The sequence below is a fragment of the Pteropus medius genome, unplaced genomic scaffold (genome assembly GCF_902729225.1).
Source record: "Pteropus medius unplaced genomic scaffold, Ma_sr-lr_union100, whole genome shotgun sequence".
In the NCBI taxonomy this organism is placed as follows: domain Eukaryota; kingdom Metazoa; phylum Chordata; class Mammalia; order Chiroptera; family Pteropodidae; genus Pteropus; species Pteropus medius.
Genome location: NW_024346692.1, coordinates 674,666 through 694,474, shown reverse-complemented (window position 1 = coordinate 694,474; position 19,809 = coordinate 674,666). Strand labels below are relative to the sequence as shown.

Here is a 19,809-nt window from a genome sequence, read left to right as displayed (position 1 = left end):
GCTCCCCACTCCCAGTTCACTGCTTGCAACTCCTCCAAAGGCTCCCTCAGACCCCTTCATCTCCTCAGGCTGGATGGCTCTACCCCACCTTACTCATGGGGAAAGAAAGGCATCAGTGCCCAGGAAGCCAGAAATGGTTGCTGAAGGCTGCCCTGAGAAAGGCAGATGCTGTCTTGGCCTCTTCCCTTGGCTATGGTTTCCAACTTGTCTTTCCAGCTCAGAGGGAAAAAACAACCTTGATATTTTTTTTTTTTTTTTTTTTTTGGTCCTTAGAAAATCCTAGCTGTTGTTTTTCTCGTTTGAATTTAAATTTTTTTTTCCATTTAACTTAGAATGTGCATGTTTCTTCTGTTATCCAGTTGTTTTATGTCCTACATTTTATTCTGAGTTCTAAGAATCTTACGAGATAGCACCTGATTAAAATCCAAGATTTAGAAAATTTAAAAATTCAAGGAGATAAAATTTACCTGAGATATGCTAAGTTCAATGGGCTCAATTTTAATCTTATAAATGTACCAAAGGCATTTGGACATCAAAAAAAAAAAGCCTTTGAGGCTGGGAGAAATAAAGGGAGCACATGGAGACCTGCATGATATCCCGAGCTCCCAGTCTCAATTTCCCAGCCTAGATCTGTGCCTATGTTCCATTTCTTTGCTTCTTCAGTCTTTTCGTCCATTAGAACATTTATGATGTGCAAAGTGCTGCATGAAATACTTTTGTGGTTACTCAAATTGGTTCATTTCCTAAACTCCCATAGAAATTCAGCAGTATTCTGAGTTCACTCCCTTCAGAAAAGAAGGGCAGGGACTCTGTAGCCATTTCTGTATCCCCGGCACAATGTCCGGCACGTCTAATGGGCTCCATAAATGCCAACTGAGTGAGCGCTCTCTGGTCTGCTGTCAAGGCCTGGCCATGCCACAAGTTTACCAGGCAAGTAAAATAAATGCTGACTAAAACCTTGTTACAACAATTGGAGTCCTGCCAGTGTTGATGTAATAAAAAGAAACTTAAACTATGCATCAAGGTAACCAGTTATCAGTGAGAGATGAACTTGATGGGGGTGTAGAAAGGGAGTCTTGGGTTTCCGATGACCACATACGAGGGACAACATACCCTGGCACGCAACAAAAATACCACGGTTTCATCAGGGCGGGAAGAGAGTGCTCCAGATAAAGACATGCTAAGATGGAAATAGGGCAGGAACAGTAACACACAGACCTAGATTAAATTAGTTCTTTATGTTTACAACCCATAAGCCAAAGAGCCTAATGAGTAAAATTTCCCGAAGGCATCAAGGACACAGGGCTTCTTAAAATATTCCTCTCCTTCTCTCCATATTTTTACTCCACAAGCTAGACTAGATAATATACACTCTCAAAATAAAAATAATTCCCAATGCAGAGCTCTGTAAAGAATTTCTAGTAATTCAACTGTTCCAACTTCAGTTATCACTGAGAGTGGATTTGATTCATTATGCAAAGGGAAAAAATATCAAAGAAAGGGGTAGGTAGGGCAGAGTCAGATTTTTCAGGCCAGCTGGAAGGCTTCACATCCCTTCAATCAGCTTCAAGTCACATCATATGACTTTAGTTTCAAATGTCCTCAGGGTCTGGGCGGTCCCAAACTCTGTCCCCATGGAACAACAGCCAGGAGGGGAGAAGCAGCTCTACAGCTTGAGATCCCGGTCCGGCTTCATGCTAAAGGGCTCTAGCCTCTCGCCCTCCGGCAGCATGCTGTTGAGCCTCTCCATCAGGGGCACAGTCTGGTCTATGCCCATCTGTATGCGGCGGAGGATGGCGGACATTTCGTTGACTTTCTGGATCTGCTCTGCGTATTTGGCGTATCTTTTCTGGCGCTCTTGCATGAAGCTAAAGAGTGTTTCTACTGACAGATCCATCTGTAGGAGGGGAAAAGAAGTGGAATGCATTAAATCTAGTACAAACAAGTCTTCTCAACAGGATCAAGTAATCAGCATGATTGGCAGAAGGTACAGAATCCCACAGGTCAGATGGAAGCTGACTAGCTTTATGGGAAGCACTGGGGGCTAAAAACTAAAGCAAAAACAAACCCTTTATGAATCCAGCTTTATCAATGACAATTCCAGAACCATCTTTCCAGAGATACTAAGAGATGACTGTCTCCAGCTCTATGTTTTGGGAGTGTGAGCCATTTATACCTTGTGGAGACCCGGGGACTTCTATCTCAATCTCTCCACATGAAAGAATCCTGGACTTGGAAATCAGAGAGACTAGAGTTTGAATATGGCTCTGCCGCTTGAGTTGATAATACTTATGTTTCCTGTCCCAGGGTCTTCACAGAAAACAGGGAGCAAATTCCACAGTTGTAGGGTTGCTATGAGGATGAAATGAGAACACACAAAAACACGTCTTAGCATGGGACTTGGCATGGCACAGAGGTACTTTAAAATGCATTCTTCATTTCCTCCTCTCTTCCCTGAATGGCTGCAGATGGACAGCTACTCTGGAGAAAAAACTGAAGGGAAAAGGGTGCCAGGACCAAAAATGACAACCAAGGCTCAAATCCATGCCATGTGAGGCAAATTGTGAGGACTGCTTCATGCACCCTCTCCCCAAGTTAAACAAATGTTAGGCTATGGGCGCCCTTTCTGTGACCTCTTTTCTTCCCCTGGTGAAATCTTTTGGAGCCTACCATCTGGATAAAATAGTGGGAGGGAACCTGCAGCGTGTCAGATGCCTGTACCCCACATCCACTTTCTCTCTCTCGTTTCCTCCCTGGACTAAGGAAAAGACAAACTACCAAGACTCACATTCCTATCCACTTCAGTCCTTCCTTCTAGTCTATTCCAGGAGCATCCCTTGCCAACCCAGCATGATGAGAAAGTGCTGGCACTCAACGCATGTCACTACAGAGCCTCTGAAAATGATGTGATCAAGACAAAATGAACAAAAAAACTACACGTTAATACAAGAGACCAAAGCCAGCCCTAAGAAAAAAGATCACCAGTTCTATTTTTATATTGTGTGTGTGGGGAGAGAGGGGTGGGGAGGAGGGGAGGTGTGTTAGAAGAACCTAGTGCTTGTTTTTTCTATGTTGGTTCTTCCCTCTCTTGTTTTTTCTATGTTGGTTCTTCCCTCTCTTGTTTTAAAATGCCTAGGGGACAAAAAGATGGCTAGTGGGAGAAGGGCTCAGAGAGGAAAAAAAGCCCATCTAAATAGAAAACTCCAAATAATGTGGAGACAGTTTATACCTTGAAAGGGTTCTCTGCAACCCTATTCGGTCATTCAGCACTTTGGAGGTAGTGAGCCAGTAAATTATTGTTCATAGCAGCCAACCACCGGGCCTTTTCAGGTTGGCAATTCAATCCAGCATCTAGAAATACCCCGCCTTCTGAGAGACAGTGGGAGATGCAGGAACCAATTGGAATCTTCCTAAGTACCAGCATGGCTCATTGAACAGCCTCCTCCAGAATTCAGAACCCTTTTGGGTTGTCACATTTCACTTGGCAGGCACATTCCTGTCCCCGCCCCCCCCCCAAAACTCTACCACATTAGACACCCAAGGAATTTATCTGAAATGGTCTTCAAGGCTCTAACTTACATCTAAAGACCTTGGCAATCAATCTTTCCCTACCCGCATCCTGACTTATACCTGATCGGTTTTTACAACCATCTTAGCAAGGTATTTCTTCAGATGGCATACACGTCCCTACACATTTCCACATCCAGCTGGGCCCAAGTTAAATGTATCCAGAGCTTCTGTCCAAAGCCATTTCATGTTCAATGCTTAGGCGAGCACACATAATTCAAGCTTGCTGTTCATACATGCTTATGTCTTTCAAGAATCGATTCCATAATAGTCCGTGAAAAAAAAAAAATGACAGACAACTTAAGGTTGAATGATCTCCAAGGTCTCAAAGTGACGGAACCAAGACTAGAACCCAGACTACCTCAGTCCAGCATCTTCCTTTTATGCATATTTCCTTAATGAGAGAGTGTACTTTTGGTGGCACATGAGATTTTAATTGGTACATGACATAGCACTAAAGAATATCAAATCACATGATGAAAAACTCATTGCCCTTTAAATCTTTTCCCATTCTTTCTGACTGCTGTAAGGAAAGTCTCAATATGGTACAAGTAAAACTTTAATACCTGGAAAAGTGTAATAAAATTGGTGATACCTACTCATGTACCTGCCCTCTGCTATCTTGAGGCAACTGTTCCTGATCTCTAATACCTACCTTTGTATGTAGCCATGAACTCCAGTACAGACTTATTTTAGCACATCTGACGTGACTTTAGGCAGTAAGTCGATATCTAATCAATTCTGGATCTTACCATTTTGACAATCTGGGACATATCCTTATCTTTCCTATTTCTATTTTTGGCGCAAAGATACATAGTCAACAGATATATATTAAATGTTACGGTGTGCCATGCACCATGTGCGGTCTTCAGGATACAGATAATGAAAACCAAAACTGTTTATACCCACACAGCTTACTGTGTACATTAATATGACCTTTCTTCTCCACTGTCCTCGTTAACATGACTTCATTTTTCCAGGAAACTCAGGCCCCAAAAATGTTGCAAATAACTTTGTTTCAGGAACTTCCAGAAGAAAACATTTAAGTGAAAAACTGTTAGATTTTCCAACAGACCAAGAATGACTTCGTCTGTTTCTTCTCCTCAACCCTTGCCTTGCTATAACCACACGACTAAGTTCTAGTCGGTGGTATACGCAAGTGGAAGTCTCCACGGCAGCTGCTAGCTTGCCCGCTCTCTTTGCTCCTCCTCTTTCTCTTCCTCCTCTCTTCCTTCAATCTGCTGCTACTGGATGTGGATGCAGCCCCTTTAGACCCTGAGAATAACTAAGGTCACATCACTGGACTAGCAGAGCAGTGAGCTAGAAGAAGTCTGGGTCCATGAGGACGTTTTGGGGTGAGAACAGTACCGGGTCTGTGAGAGAAGAATAAATTTCCATTCTGTATGAGTCCCTTAATTTTGGGTCTCTGTAACATCAGTTGAATTTAATCTCATACTGATAGAAATGAATGAGATAAAGTCCCTGCCCTCAAGGAACTAAATATGTGCTCTCAAACTCATACTTTAAACCTTGCTCTACGTATTCATATACTGTTTTTCGTGGCAGTACATTTGAAAGGATGGGTGAAAAAGGAGGCGAGGTGATTTGTGAGTATATCTGCAGGCTTCACTAAAACATTAGATAGCTACAGAATGTGCTCAGACTTGTTCTAAATACCTTATATGGATGATGCAGCCTACCTGCCCACCTGGTCTGGTCAGTCCACTGCCAGATATGGATCCAAAATATCAGCAAATCAAACCCAGCGTATACAAAAGGATAATACATCATGACCAACTAAGGTTTATCTCAAAGATGAAAGCTTTTTCAGCATCTGAAACTCAAACTAATCTGCAATTTCAACAGAATGAAAGTTAAAAGTCACATAATTACTTCGATAGATGCAGAAAAAGCATTTAATAAATTCGATTATGAAAAATTTCAGCAAATTAGGAATAGAAGGAAATGTCCTCTGTCTGATAAAGGACATCTATGAAAACCCTATAGCTAACATACTGGTGCAAGACACTGGAAAGGAATAAATAAAATGGTCTTTATCTACAAATGACATGATAGTGTATTTAGAAAATCTTAAGGAATCTACCAAAAACTAATAAAACTAACAAGTGAATTTAGCAAGGCTGCAAGATACATGGTCAATACACAAAAATCAATTGTATTTCTATATACTTACCAAGAACAAAAATGGAATAAAAAATGTTGTTTAGAACTGCATCAACAACATGAAATACTTAGGGAAAATTTCAAAATATTACAAAACCCTATTGTGAAAATTTAAAGGCAATTTCAAAAAATGGAGAAGTAAATATATGTTCATGGACTGGAAGATCCAATATCATTAAGATCTTAATTCTTGCCAAATTGATCTACTGATTCATTTGCAATATGAACCAAAATTGTAAAAGGCATTTTTTTGTGTGGGATTTAGTAAGCTGATTCTAAGTACACAGATTGGCCAAAAGAATTTTGAAGGAAAAAAAAAATACTTTGAAGCCTTATGGTACTTGATTTCAAGACTTTGTCTAAAGCTATAGTAATCAAGATAGTGTCGTATTGGCACAGACAGATATACAGATTGATGAAACTGAACAGAGTATAGAAATAGAACTAAATATATGTGGTCAATTCATTTTTTTAAAACAAAAGTTCCAAGATAATTCAATGGAAAAAAAAAGTTTTTCAACTATTAGTGTTAGAATAAATAGATATCTATATAGGAAAAAAAATAAAACTGGACCCCTCTGCCTCACCCCATACATAAAAATTAACATGAAATAGATCACAGACCTAAACATACAAGCTAAAACTATAAAACTTCTTGAAGAAAACAGGGGAATAACCTTTGCTACATTGGGGTAAACCAAGATTTCTTAGACAGGTCCAAAGAACATTAACTATAATAGAAGGAAAAAAATCGTTAAATTGATCTTCACCAAAACTTAAAGCTTCTCTTCAAAAGATACCATTAAGAAAATAAGGCAAGCCACAGTCTAAGATAAAATATTCACAATATATAGATCTGTTAACGTATATATCTAGAATATATAAAGAACTCTTATAACTCAGTATTAAGAAAAAATCCAAATTGGGGATCTTTTCATGATAATTGCCCTAGAGACTCTGTCTCACTCAAATATTAACTGATTTTTTAATGGAAAAAATCAGCTTTTAAGATCTTTAAAAAGAGAATTAAGATCCCTTGCAGGAAGGTGAGCCTCCAACTCGTCAGTTGAACATCAACTGAGTTTATTAAAAAGAAAAATAAGGAAGAGTGTGTCAGTGAAGGGCCTCTGGAAATGAGCTAGAAGCCCAGGGAACAGTCATGCAGGAGGTCACCTGGAAGTGGGATCTGACCTTGGGATATAGGATCCAAGAAGGTGTAAGAGTGACCCTTGCTGAAGGTTGTATCCATGGGCACTATTAAGTCAACTGGACCACAGATCAAGAACAAAAAGAGTAGCTAAATGATAAGCAGATAGTTATCTCAATAGAACTCCTTTGCTGAAGGCCTGACAGAGAGTGGAAGGGAAAAAAATCTGGTCAGTTCTCACACCACTTTGAGGACTCTGGACTCTTCTAGCTCATAGCCAAGATGATCTGAATGCAATCCTTTGTCTCTGGAGAGCTGCTGCTGCTGAATGAATTGGCTATTCGTGGTAACAATGCCCACAATGATGTTGCACTCCGAATTCAGGAGGGACCTGTTCACGGCAGCTCCCATCCTGACTGGGCTGGAACGGCAGAACAGGACTCAGCTGCTTTCGGACCTACTGGCTTAAATTCTCCATAGTTCACATTCCAAGGTTTATCCAGAGCTTTTACCTCAGGTGTTAAGTGACCATCCAGACCCTGAAAATGACCTATTTAGATATTTGAAGGCATTGCTAAGCTCAAGCTGAGTGACTCAGAGTCACTCTGAAAGAAGTGGGCTTTTCTCAGAAGTGAGGGCTTCTATAGATGCAACAAACAAAGAATTAATGTGAGGCTAAATAACCATTCCAGCTATATGACCAAGTACATATAGCTTGTGGATGAAGACAGTAGTGTCAGACAAAACTGGTCAAAATCTTAGTTCTGCATATTGATTACCTATGACCTTGAACCAGTTACTTAACCTCTTTGAGCCTCAGCTTCTTCACCCTTAAATTGGGGATAATAATAGTACTGACCTCACAGTGGAGATGTGAGGAGTAATGAAGATAACATGTACATAACACCTAGGATAGTCCCCAGAGAAATAGAGCTCCATAAATTATAAAATATATGTAAACTGCAACCATGTGTTGAAAGCTCCTTTACATGAAGAATGGAAAAGCAAGGTAAGTTTAGTAAATAAGGGCAGAAAAACAGGGATGACATTTTGAGGTACCCAAATAGACACAATATATCTTTGTTATAAAGGGGGGAGAGCTTATTGCTAGGCCTCATCTCTATTACATTAACTATCTTCAAGGCTTTCACAATCACTCAGATGACAATTTACCATTGTGTGTTTTCGCTGACATATTTTACTTTTGTTCTCAACTTCTGCTGAAAATCTTACAACAGAGCCAGATTACTCATCCCCAAATTTCATGACAGAAACATTTCACACTACGTAATAACTGAAATCATTATTTATAAGTCCTTCTATGTGTTTTTGGTCTTTATGTTCAGCCATGAGAATGAGTAACTATTACCACTGGTTGGTGCTACCCGAATGGTGAAATAAAAATATGCAAGTGTACATGCATGCATATATACTTTTTCCAAAAAAATTTTGAAGGCAAGCAGGAGATCTTTAAAAAATGATATATTCCCTCAACTAGAGTACAATGCTTAAAAATTTTTGTGGCATAAAATTTCCTGATAAAATAAGCTTTGATGCTGGTTTGGGACAGGTGGATGGATCATCCACCTGTCTAAGTGCTTGTTGTAACTTTCTTTTCAAAGTAAAGGTAATCTTTTCAAAGTAGTGATATATAATATAAGGGCCTTTAGCTTTAAGTTAGAAAAGATACATGATACAACAATAATAGCTTCATATAGATATTGTATATCTTCTAAATTCTCAAAACCTTAAGTTGTAGATATGTACAAGATGGCCAAAAACAAGTTTAATACCTTTTTCATGGGTCAAAAGAAAAATGAGTAGGTAAATTGTGTTCCAGAGTCAACAAAATTCAAGTCTCTATGATCGATAGACTGTTTGCTTTTCCTATCCCTAAGTTACTCAGGTTTACAAGAAATGTTAAAAACAAAAAAGATTGTTTAGGGACTTAACAGAGACTACATTTAAAAAGTCACACCTTTCCTATCTATTAATAAGTAATGTCCAGCTTTGAATGCAATGTTTCTCAGTTAACTTTAGCCTCAAGGTCAATTTTTATTTGATCTCAACAGATAGTTCACTTTCTCTGTATTCATGCTACATTTACATTTCTGTTTCTTAAGGGGGTCGATTTAGGAATATGAAGATGGAGAGGAGGAGGCCATGATGGGCCAAGGCCAGCTAACCAAGGGCTGTCTGGCCCTCTTCTCACATTCTGAATCCCGCCCCAGCTTTGTCCTTCCTTTGCACAGACATCCTTCTGTGCTCCAAAATGCAATGAACATATAGTGATACACAATCCTGCTCTTTTATAGTAAGGTTTTTCTAGCTAATGGTGTTAAAAGAAAAAAATGGAAATTCATCCTGTTTTATACTTATCCAAATAATAAATTCTGAGGTCAGTAACAACAATACGTGAAGACTTGGCCATGCTGCAAGTATCTATCTGGAGATGGACATATTACTGATATTTAGCAATGTAGTCTCACCCTGACCCCAAATCCTTGACATGGCTAATAATGTTACCATAAAAAGACAGAAAGCTTGAATTTAAATCCTACTAGTTGTGTGACACATCACAAACCAAGTCTCTCAGCTTTTACTTTTTAAAAGTGGTAATAATAATATTTGTCATCCGTCCATCCTATCTCACAGTAGTGTTATGAAGATTATAAACAAGAGGATATATACAAAAGTGATCTGAAAATAGAACAGAGCTAAAAAAAAAAAAAAAGGTTATAGTATAACAAATTCCACTGAATGGCCAAATATGCTTGATTTGTTTTTCAAAACACTAAAATGAAACTAAGAAATTCTGAAATTATGTGACCACATACAAAAGAAAATGCTTCAGTATTTTACATAAAGCTTCACCCTTTCGCATGTTCTAAATCTCAGAACTACCAATCCTTCTGCTTAGAGAGCAGTTAGTGTAACTCTATATTAGTACTGTCCAAAGGGCAAAATCTGGTGTTGCAAATATAGCTCATCATTTCTCTAAAGAAGATACACAAATGGCCAATGAGTACATGAAAAGATGTTAAACATCATTTGTCATCAGGGAAATGAAAATCAGAACCACATAGAGATACTTCTCACACTTATGAGGATGGCTAAAATAAAAAGAGAGGCAATAACAAGATGTGGAGATGTGAAGATGTGGAGAAACTGGAATCCTCATACACTTCTAGCGGGAATGTAAAATGGTGCCATGCTTTGAAAAACAGTTTGGCAGTTTCTCCAAAAGTTAAACATAGAGTTACCATATGACTCAGTAATTTCAATCCTAGGTATATATATGCCCAAGAGAAGTGAAACATATATTCATATAAAAGCTTGTAACAAATGTTCATAGCAACATTATTCATAATAGACCCCAAATGGAAACAACTCAAATGTCCATCTACTGATGAATGGATAAACAAAATATGGTATATTCATACAATGGAATATTATTCATCCATAAAAAGGCATGCAATACTGATATGAGCTACAACATGGAAGAACCCTGAAAACATCATGCTAAGTGAAAGAAGTCAGACTCGAAAGGCCACAAATAATTCCATTTACATGAAATGCTCAGAATAGGCAATCCAGACACAGAAAGTAGACTGGTAGTTGCCATGGGATAGAGGAGAATGGGGGATGGAGAGTGACTGCCAATTTATACAGGGTTTCTTTCTGGGGTGATGAAAATGTTCTGGAATTAGATAGTGGTGTTGGTTGCACAACTATGTAAATATGAGAACCACTGAACTGTATACTATAAAAGGGTGGGAGGTACCTCAAAAATGAGTTCTCAGCAATCTCCTGGAACCTTCTTTGCTTATCCTTAAACTGAACCCATAATGGCCACATTCTTAATCTCATTTCTGACTAGAGGCACCTTCTTCTTAAGATCTTCCTTCCACTCTGAGAACCTGGTGCCTGGGCTTAGTTGCTCCAGTTTTCACACATCAGCCACCTCCTGATTTTGTCTTTGACTCGTATTACTAGCTGTCTGTGCATCAGAGAATGGAATGCCCCATGACACCAATCAAAGTTTGGCACGATCTAGCCTACCCTTCCCATCTTCTAGCCTCACAGCACTTTTCACTTGACCTCTCCTGGGAATACAGACAGATTATAAAAGTTAGGGTACACTAGGTGGCAACACAAACTTTTCCCGGTCAACTGTGTGTTCTAGCTTTCTGGCCCTCCTCCAGATCACTATGCCTACAGAGGACGTGGGGGGTGCTCTGTGAGAATCCTCCCTGGGACGCCTCTCTCTTGCACAATGGATAAACAATGGGCAGATGTTTTCATTAATTACATCACAGGCGAGACTGTCACAATTACCACATACTGCACATGTTGAAGTGACCCTGTTTCTGAAGACAATAGTTTGCAATGACAGCTTAAAAATGTAAACTCTTAACATTTATTCTCATATCACACTTTTAATCTATAAATCAGACAAGAAGAAAAACTCCTCTTTGGCAAATCACAGTCTATATGGTCTACCGAAAACAAAAACTGAAGTCCATACCAGTAGGACTATTTCTCTTAGTAATCTATATATACCATATTAGGATGACTAGGTAGGTAGACACAGTATATAGTATTCACTAATTCCCTAGTTACTTTTAATTAATGTAATAAAATAATGTATAGCAGTTACAACTACTTTTCCCTGAGTATCTATTACACGTCAGGCATTGTACTATGTACACATATTATCTTTTATTCCTCACGATAATCCTATAGGGAAAACATTCTCCTAACAGAGATGTGGAGTTAGGGATTCAGAGATCACAAAACATGTCCAGGGTCACACAGCTAGTACTAGCAGTGAAACCAGAATTTAAATCCATGCTTTTTCACCTAATCTTCACCTATCTTTTCCACAGAGCTCATTAATTCAAATGTCAATTCATTTCACTTAAATATACATCATGTTGAATGATGTGTTCAATACATTTTTGAAATGCTTAACAGATGAATTTAAATGACAATTTTTATAGTTTTCAAGTGCAGTGAAAAAATACTTTTGTTTCTAATTTAACCATCAATGTTTATTTTTTAATAACAAAATAACAAATTACCAGACATAAAATGGACATTTATAAAAACAAAAACTGAGACACCAAAGGAATAAACTATTTGTTAGCAGATAAATTTGAATGACGTTTTCTCTGGCAAAGTCTGTTTGTACACTTTGTACCCAGAAATTTCACTTATACAAGTTTCACAATCCTTGACTTCACTGAAGGGGCTTAGAACACAGCCTGTGAGAGCAGCAAGGGTCCTAAGAGCTCACTCGATCTCGTCCCCCCTCACTTTACTCGACTACTCGAGTGGTTAAGCAGTTTACCCAAGTCCACACAGCTGGTACTGCCAGAGCCCGGACTGGACTCCAGATCTCCTAATTCCAAGGGCCATCACATGACATTACTGTCAACTGTCTGAAGAAACAAAGTCGGCCAATGACATTTCCTTTTCTATAGTTAGCTCTACCTTGTCAGACGAATTATAACTGTGAGTGGAAACTGATCTAAACTGTGACCTTATAGCCAAAAACATCATTTCTGGCTGTAAGGAAAACAAAAATCAATCGTTAATTGGTGTAAAATCAAATCATAAGGTCAAATCAGAAGAATATCTCCATGTCTATTAGGGACAGGAATCTGCACAGGTGGATCTAGGTCTGCAACTGGGAGGATATCAGTAAAATTGTGCAGTTTCTGCTTCCTTCTGGAATTATGTAAGCCTTCTCCAGCTCCTTATTAGTCTGCCATTTCCTGTTGCTCAACAGTCAAACAATGGGCAGACTGTCGCCAGTGTTTTCATTAATTACACCACAGGCTGAATGGCATCTATTACCACACAATGGACATTTTGAAGTGACCCTGTTTCCTTTGTTCAAACAATGTATCTAAATGTCTCTGTAAAGGAACAAATTTTATTTGGGTCTTCAAGAGAATTAAGAGATACCAAGACCTTAGGAATGTGAATTGCATCACTCCGTTCCAATAATTATTTTATGACTTGCCCACTTCCCCTTAGGCCTTCTTACCCTTGGCAGTTATGTCTAGGTGGGAAGTTGGGAAAGAAATCTCAAAACCTTTAAGCAGTTCCCAAAACTAAATATGTTAGTCAGGCAGATTACCCTCTCCCTCTCCTCATCCCCCAGAAAAGAGCCAGAGAGTAACATTGGAAGGCAAATCAGGGAAAGACAAAGATCAGAGTAAAAATAAAAGCCTAAGGGCAGACATCACACTCTTCCCTCTCCCTTGGGAGAGCTTTCCCTGGACTCATGAAAAACATTAGTACAGGGCACACTGACACCTTAGAAAATCTTTTGCCTCCTTGAGAAGTCCTTGTTCTTTCTCTCTCACTCTCCCTGCAGTCCTTCTGGAGAGGGACTGAGGAGGTAGAAGCCCCTCAGAGAGAGTCTGCTTTCTGGACTCCCTGACTGCCTCTCCGCCCGTGATCCTTAGGGATCCTGGTAAAAGGTCCCTTTCACAAAAAAGTGATTAATGGGGAGTGTAGAAAAGTTAGCCTCAAAGCAGGCAGACTTGGCATTTTTAAATATGTAAATGTGGGGTCTTCAGGGTTATTTATTTTAAAATGTGACTGCATCCTATAAGGAATGCTTTTGAAATAGAAAAGTATACTGTGAAACTATGAAGAGAATATTATAAATGGATATTGGGTCAGTGAAAGGTAGCATTAACTACAAACGAGGAGAGCTGCTGGGAAGTAAAATGCCCTGAATAAAAAATTGAAGAGAAAAGAAAAAGAATCATAGAAAAAGCATTTGGAGTCTCAAATGTGGGTTTTAGATCTGGGTTTGAGTGCCAGCTCCATTGTTTACCTTTCAGGTCTCTGAACTTCAGTTTCTTTATGTTAAACATAGATGATAATGTATGTAAAATGCCTATTCTAGACCTGGCACATGGTAAACATGTAAAAAATGACAGCTGTATTATTATTTTACTATTACTACTTTCTTAAGAGAGGCATTGGAGAAGCCCTGTTGGTAGACAGAGTGAGAGGATGGTGAAGAAGATCTGGGAGTCACATCAGTAACCTAGACTCCCCTTCCCAATGTCCAGGAATAAAGAGGAATAAGTTTGTATGACCTAAGTGACACATTCAATATTTTAAAACTTGAGCTAAGTGACTAAACAAAGTAAAACCAAATTAATTGTATGCTCTGTAATCCCCTCATTAGTCGCTTTTTGATTCAGAGTAAAGAACAGATCTTGGAGTTGATGTGGAGGTAAATATTTTACAGCCCAAATCCTCTACCCTATGCCTGAAGAACAGGAGGAGATACCTGATATGAAATGATGACAATGACGACAGTGATGACGAGAATACTAACATAACCTGGTATTCTTGAGTTGATGCTAGAATCTGTGCTCCTACACACTATGCTGATGACCCTTCCTGATCTAGACATGCAAAAGCCTGATCTAGAGTCCAGAGGTCCATATCATTAGCCACGCAGAGAGCTGAGGTAACAACTTATCCTCACCACATAATTTCAGACAGCAAACATTTCCTGAATACTAGGGGAGAAATGAGGCAGAAGATGGCTTCTAACCAAAGGAAACCAGGAATGTCGTTGGTCTATGCTGATGGGAATATAAGATTCATCAGGCAGAGATGGGGAGCAGATTCTGGCAGGGTGGAGCACAGCAGAAGGCATGGAGCAGGAGTGGAGACCAGGGAGCAGTCTGAATTTAATGGGTTTTGGAGAATACAACTATGACTGTTATGAGATGGAAAGGCAGGAGAGCGACTGGTTCCTGAGAATCTAGGTCTCAGCAAGGGTGAAAGAGAATGATTGAGGTAACTTAGGATATAGGAAGATAACATTACTGAAACTATGATGTAATTGTGCCACTAACACTTCTGCAGAGTTATATCACTTCCTTCTTGGTCTGCTACCTTTGAAATAAATGACTCATTTACTTCCTAAAATTATCCTTTCATTTACATAGCTCCTTATAGTCTTGCAGATTACTTTCACATTGATTATCCCATTTGCTCTGGGCTACTTGTTGGCTGTCACCCTAACTTTCTGCACGAGTAATTTCCAGCAATCCTCTGATATGACCTTAGACAAGTGATAAACTCTCTACTCATGCATAGAACAATGCCAAGATGGCATCTTAAGTCTTATAATATTAAAGTATAGGATGTCAACATGGGCAGAAAAAAAGGTAACTGTTGCCTTGAGCTCTAGGAACACATCTAGACAAATCCTTTGGGAATCCTTGAGACCTGAAAGAATTAGAGATATTTTTTAAAGGAGAATGAATCTGCAAGTGTCCTCCCAACCAACAGAGATAGAAAGTAAGTCTCCAGTTCAGAACATCCAGATCAGTATAACAATGAATAGACCGTTAAGAATGCACAGAATCTTGAGTATTGTGATTGCTGCTGGTCAAAAAATTTGATAAATTTTAGGTACAGTGTGTGAAGGAAGAGTCTTTAAGCTTGCTTTGTCCTGGCCAGGGCTTTATATTAAAAATTCCTCTCTAGAAAGGCCTTCCTAGCTCACTCTACCTAAAATTCCCACCCTACTGATATTCTAAATCCCTTTTCTTGCTTTATATTTTTATCCTCAGCATTTATCTTACATGCTATATATTTTACTTTTTTACCTTGTTTATTGTCCGTTTCCCCAGTGGAATGAATGGTTTATGAGGGAGGAATTCTGTTTGGTTCAGTGACACATCCTCAACACCCAGAACAGAGCCTGGAACAAAACTGAATGGGTTCATAAATGAAAAGGTACATGCATACAAAGTTCTGGAAATGCATATTCTTATCTCGGTGAGTCAAAATTCTGCAGGCAGGGAGATAGAACCCTAACAAGGCTCATATATCATGAGAAAAAATACATGTATTCCAAGTTGGAAAAAAAAAATGCATATTCAAGATGAGATATTTGTAAAATATAAAAGAAATACAATGAAGCAGGCTAAAAACAAATATCACTAATCATTTCCTCACTAAAGGGCAACCACAACTGTCATGTTTCCTTCTAATATTTTTAAGGCTATTTAATGTAGTTGAAATCATATTGACTATATAATGCTGTATCCTGGTTTTTTCACTTAATGTTGAAAGCTTAAGTGTTTTCTTAATATCACTTGGTTTTCATCTATGAGAAGACCTAAACCAAGTGATATTTACCATGGAACCTTGTACCAGCTCTTCTGAATCTCAAAGTTGGGCTACAGATACATTTTAGGAATGTTAGTTCAAAGATAACACAGATGCTCAAAATGTAACTTAAAATTTAGTATAACCCTGGGCACACATAGACTACATTTCCCAGCCTCCTTTGTAGTTAGCTGTAGCCACGTGACTGAGTTCTAGCCAGAGTAATGTGTGACACTTATAGGTCTGGCCCCTAAGAACCTGCCATCTGTGCTATTATACTCTTTTTCCCCTTCGGCCAACTGGACGCTATCAGCAATGTGGTCTTTATGTATAACAAAATCACAAGATGGGAGGAGCCCAAATCCCTGAACTCTGGGGACGAGAGTCACCTAGTAACCAGAAACATCCACCTTGAACATGAGCAAGAAATAAACTTCTGTTGCATTTGAGCCGTTACACATCTTGGAGTCAATTTATAGACGCAGTCTAGCCTACCCCACCTAATAGAACTCATGATCTTTATTTTCTCTAATAAAATAAGAACACTGATATTGAAATAACTGAATACATTAAATTGTTCATTTAACAAACATTTATTAAATGTTACTATGTGCCAGTTATTGTTCTGAACATTTTCAGCGATGCTCAAATTTGCTAAAATTCTCTGTTTCTCTTCACTGAAAGAGATACAGGGGAAGGAAGAAATATATTTTGCCAATCCTACTTCTGGTTCTATAACCCATGTGCCCTTAATACAGCTTACCAGCTGACTTACAGATTGCAATTACTTGGGCATTCCTCACAAAAGAGGTGCTATGTGGGGCCTCAAACATTGCCCGCTGTGGCAGACTGGAAATGAACTGGGAGAGGGATACGGAGAGGGCCTAGTACCTGGCAAATGCAGCTGGCACTTGGGGAACTGGCAGAGCCATCTGTCTAGGGGCACACCTAGGGCAGGCAAACTGAGGGGAAATGGGGTTGCTGTTCACACATGCTCATATGTCGGTATCCAGAACCTGAATGGAGTTAAATCTGGGAGCAGCCAAATAATTGGGCTTTGCTCATACCTCGCCAAAAAACACAAGCCTACATTTCCAAAAGGCAAGTAATAAACTTGACTGGGCTCTCTTCCAGGATTTCTGCCTTTTGGCAGTGCTGGTATAAAGGAAGTGTGGAGCCAGGCTGAAGGAAGTACTGTACAGCAGCAGCCCTTACAGCCAGACAAACCAGAATAGCCCAATCCCCATCTCTGTTTTCTGCTACCCAAGGGACCAGTTGTATTTCTTACCAAAAAGAAAGGTTGCCCAAAGGACAAGAACGGGGGATACTATAATTATATTATAAGGTCTCGACCTGAAATTTACACCAGAGTTACCCATAAGATAGAAAGAACACAAAACTTTCTTGAAATGCCTTGCCCTCACCATTTCAGTAAAAAGAAGCCCAACATCTCAATGCTCTTACCAAAATTTGTAGTTTTAAACAAACACTCCCAGCCCATTTTAAAATTTGAAATCAAGCAAGCAGCTAACAGTGCCAGGGTATCTTTAAGAGCAGCAACAGGAATCTTAACAATGATGTCATTTAAAGAAGATTCACAGTTCAAGGTGGCAGGCAAAGAGTAACAGCTTCACCTGACCAAATGGTTCACACGGACCAGACGTTTAATGGAAGGAGCTCAGAGTGAATGCTAATGTCAGTTCAGCCACTGATTCTTTGTACAGCACTGTTAGCAACTCATGTAACCTTGATCAATCTCTCCTTAAGCCCCATGGGAAGAAACCTGGTACAGGAAGTCAGGTCAAACACTTGGAAAATGGCTCTAGTTAGGTCTTAAACATTACAGTACTGTCGACAGAAAGAATCCCTGCCCATTTCTGTGTGTAGGCCCATGAATAGCAGCTCACTCCTTCAAATATCAAGTTGAGTGCCTACTACATAAAAAAGGAATAACTAAAAACAAAATGAGAGATTCCAAAGAAGGAGGACATAGTAGTATGGTAAAGCAGAAAAGAGGACTGGCAACCTAAAGACTCATATTCTATCGTCTTAGTCATTAACTAGGAGAAAAACCTTGGGCAAATTCCAAATAAACTCCAAGGACCTTGGTTTCTTTATTTGTACAATGAAAGGGCTGCGTGAGAGAAACTTTAGGGTCTCTTTATAATCCCACGTAATCATGTGGCTTTCTGAGGAGTGCAACTCTTTCTTACCTGTTCATCCGAACCTTCCATTCAATGTTTCTCTTTGGTTTATGCTAAAAGAGTCTGCTTATCAATGCATCTAAAAGTAAAAAAGACTACTGGAATCATATCATGAATTTAGTTTCAAGGCCTTTAAGCGAGTACATAAGAACTGTGACACAACAAACCGAGTGGCTTTACGTTAGTTAAGAAGGTATTCTAATCTATTTACACAGTGACAGCAACTAGCGTGAGGCAGAAACATGATCAAGATCAGCAACAAGCACCGCTCCAAATGTCTGAACCACATCTTGCTGTGTAGTTCTTCCTGCCCCTGGAGGAAAGTATCCACATCAGGAGGATGCATGTCTCTTTACCTTTCATTTATCCCAAATTTCAATGACAGATGTGACCTAAAACTGAAAGTGTCTGACTGTCAACTCGAATCCTTAACTAGAAATGATGAGATAGCATAGAAAATCACCAGAATGATAAGAAGTGATGTATCTGCAGTAGAAGCCAAGGACTAATCATTTGCTGCCATTCACCGTCACATTTCTCATGACCCATGTTCCCCAGACACCAGTTTGCTATTAACAAAGCAGAATAAACAATTAAATTCATAACGAAAAGTCAAAAATGACATATCCATTGGCACGAAAGAAATCATGCAGAGTTTGATGGAAACCTGAATGCGCTAAAAATTATCTGTCTTGCCTCCATCTAGTTATCACATTTGGGTTGTTTAGGATATTGCTTAAAATGAGCCAATATTTAGGCTGCTACTGGTATCCAGAAACTTCATATAGGCCAATTCATGGCAATAAAGTTAGGCTTTTCTCTGTTAGTCATTATTTCTACTTAAACAATAACAAGAGCTAACACTACAGTGTTACATGTGGCAGACATGGTCCTAGCTACTTTACATAGAGTAACTCATTCAACCGTCACAAAAACCTTTCTGAGGTGCATACTATTCTTACCTCCATTTAATAGAAGAGGAAATAGGCTCAGAAGGATTAAGTAACTTAGTGAAGGTCATGTAGCTAGAGGCAGTGCCAGGACCTGAACCCAGACAATAAGGCTCTGGAGTTCACACTACCAACTACTACACGAAATCACCCCCAAATACAAGGTAGAGGTTTCCCTGGTGGCTGAGCCCTCAGCAACTCCCAGTGCTCGTGACTGTGCTCCTTCCCAGCAGTCACTCTCAGAAAATGACCTCCCCTCTTCAGAGAGGGTACACAGCCTCCCCGGTGAGATTGGTCTGTGCTAGGTAGCCTCTTTTTAAAAATTTGCCTATATCCTTCCTTTTCTCTCAAAATAAATAACCCCAGGGCTCTAAATCCCACCCTTTCCTGTCCTCTCAGGGACCTTTCTCCATGAATTCCCTTTCTACCTTTCATCTTTGGTGTCTTTGGTCTCTTCTGTCTCTTCCCCCTCTACCAATAAACATGTTCAAGCACACCGTCGGCAAAACAAAACAAAACAAAATAAAACAAAAAAACAACAAAAACCCTCTGTTGATCTTCATCCACTTTTAATTCCATAATTTCTGCCACTATC

The 19,809-nt window shown here is 39.3% G+C and overlaps 1 protein-coding gene across 2 annotated transcripts in view; it reads right to left on the bottom strand.

Annotated features, from left to right (window-relative positions):
• Positions 1–1,219: 1,219 nt before the first annotated feature.
• BORCS5 (BLOC-1 related complex subunit 5) overlaps positions 1,220–19,809 on the bottom strand; it is a 74,525-nt gene continuing 55,935 nt past the window's right edge. For both annotated transcript variants that reach the window (XM_039876378.1, XM_039876377.1), the window contains exon 4: positions 1,220–1,897. In XM_039876378.1, coding sequence (XP_039732312.1) covers positions 1,667–1,897 — 231 coding nt within the window. In that variant the 3' untranslated portion in view covers positions 1,220–1,666. The remainder of the gene's footprint in view (positions 1,898–19,809) is intronic.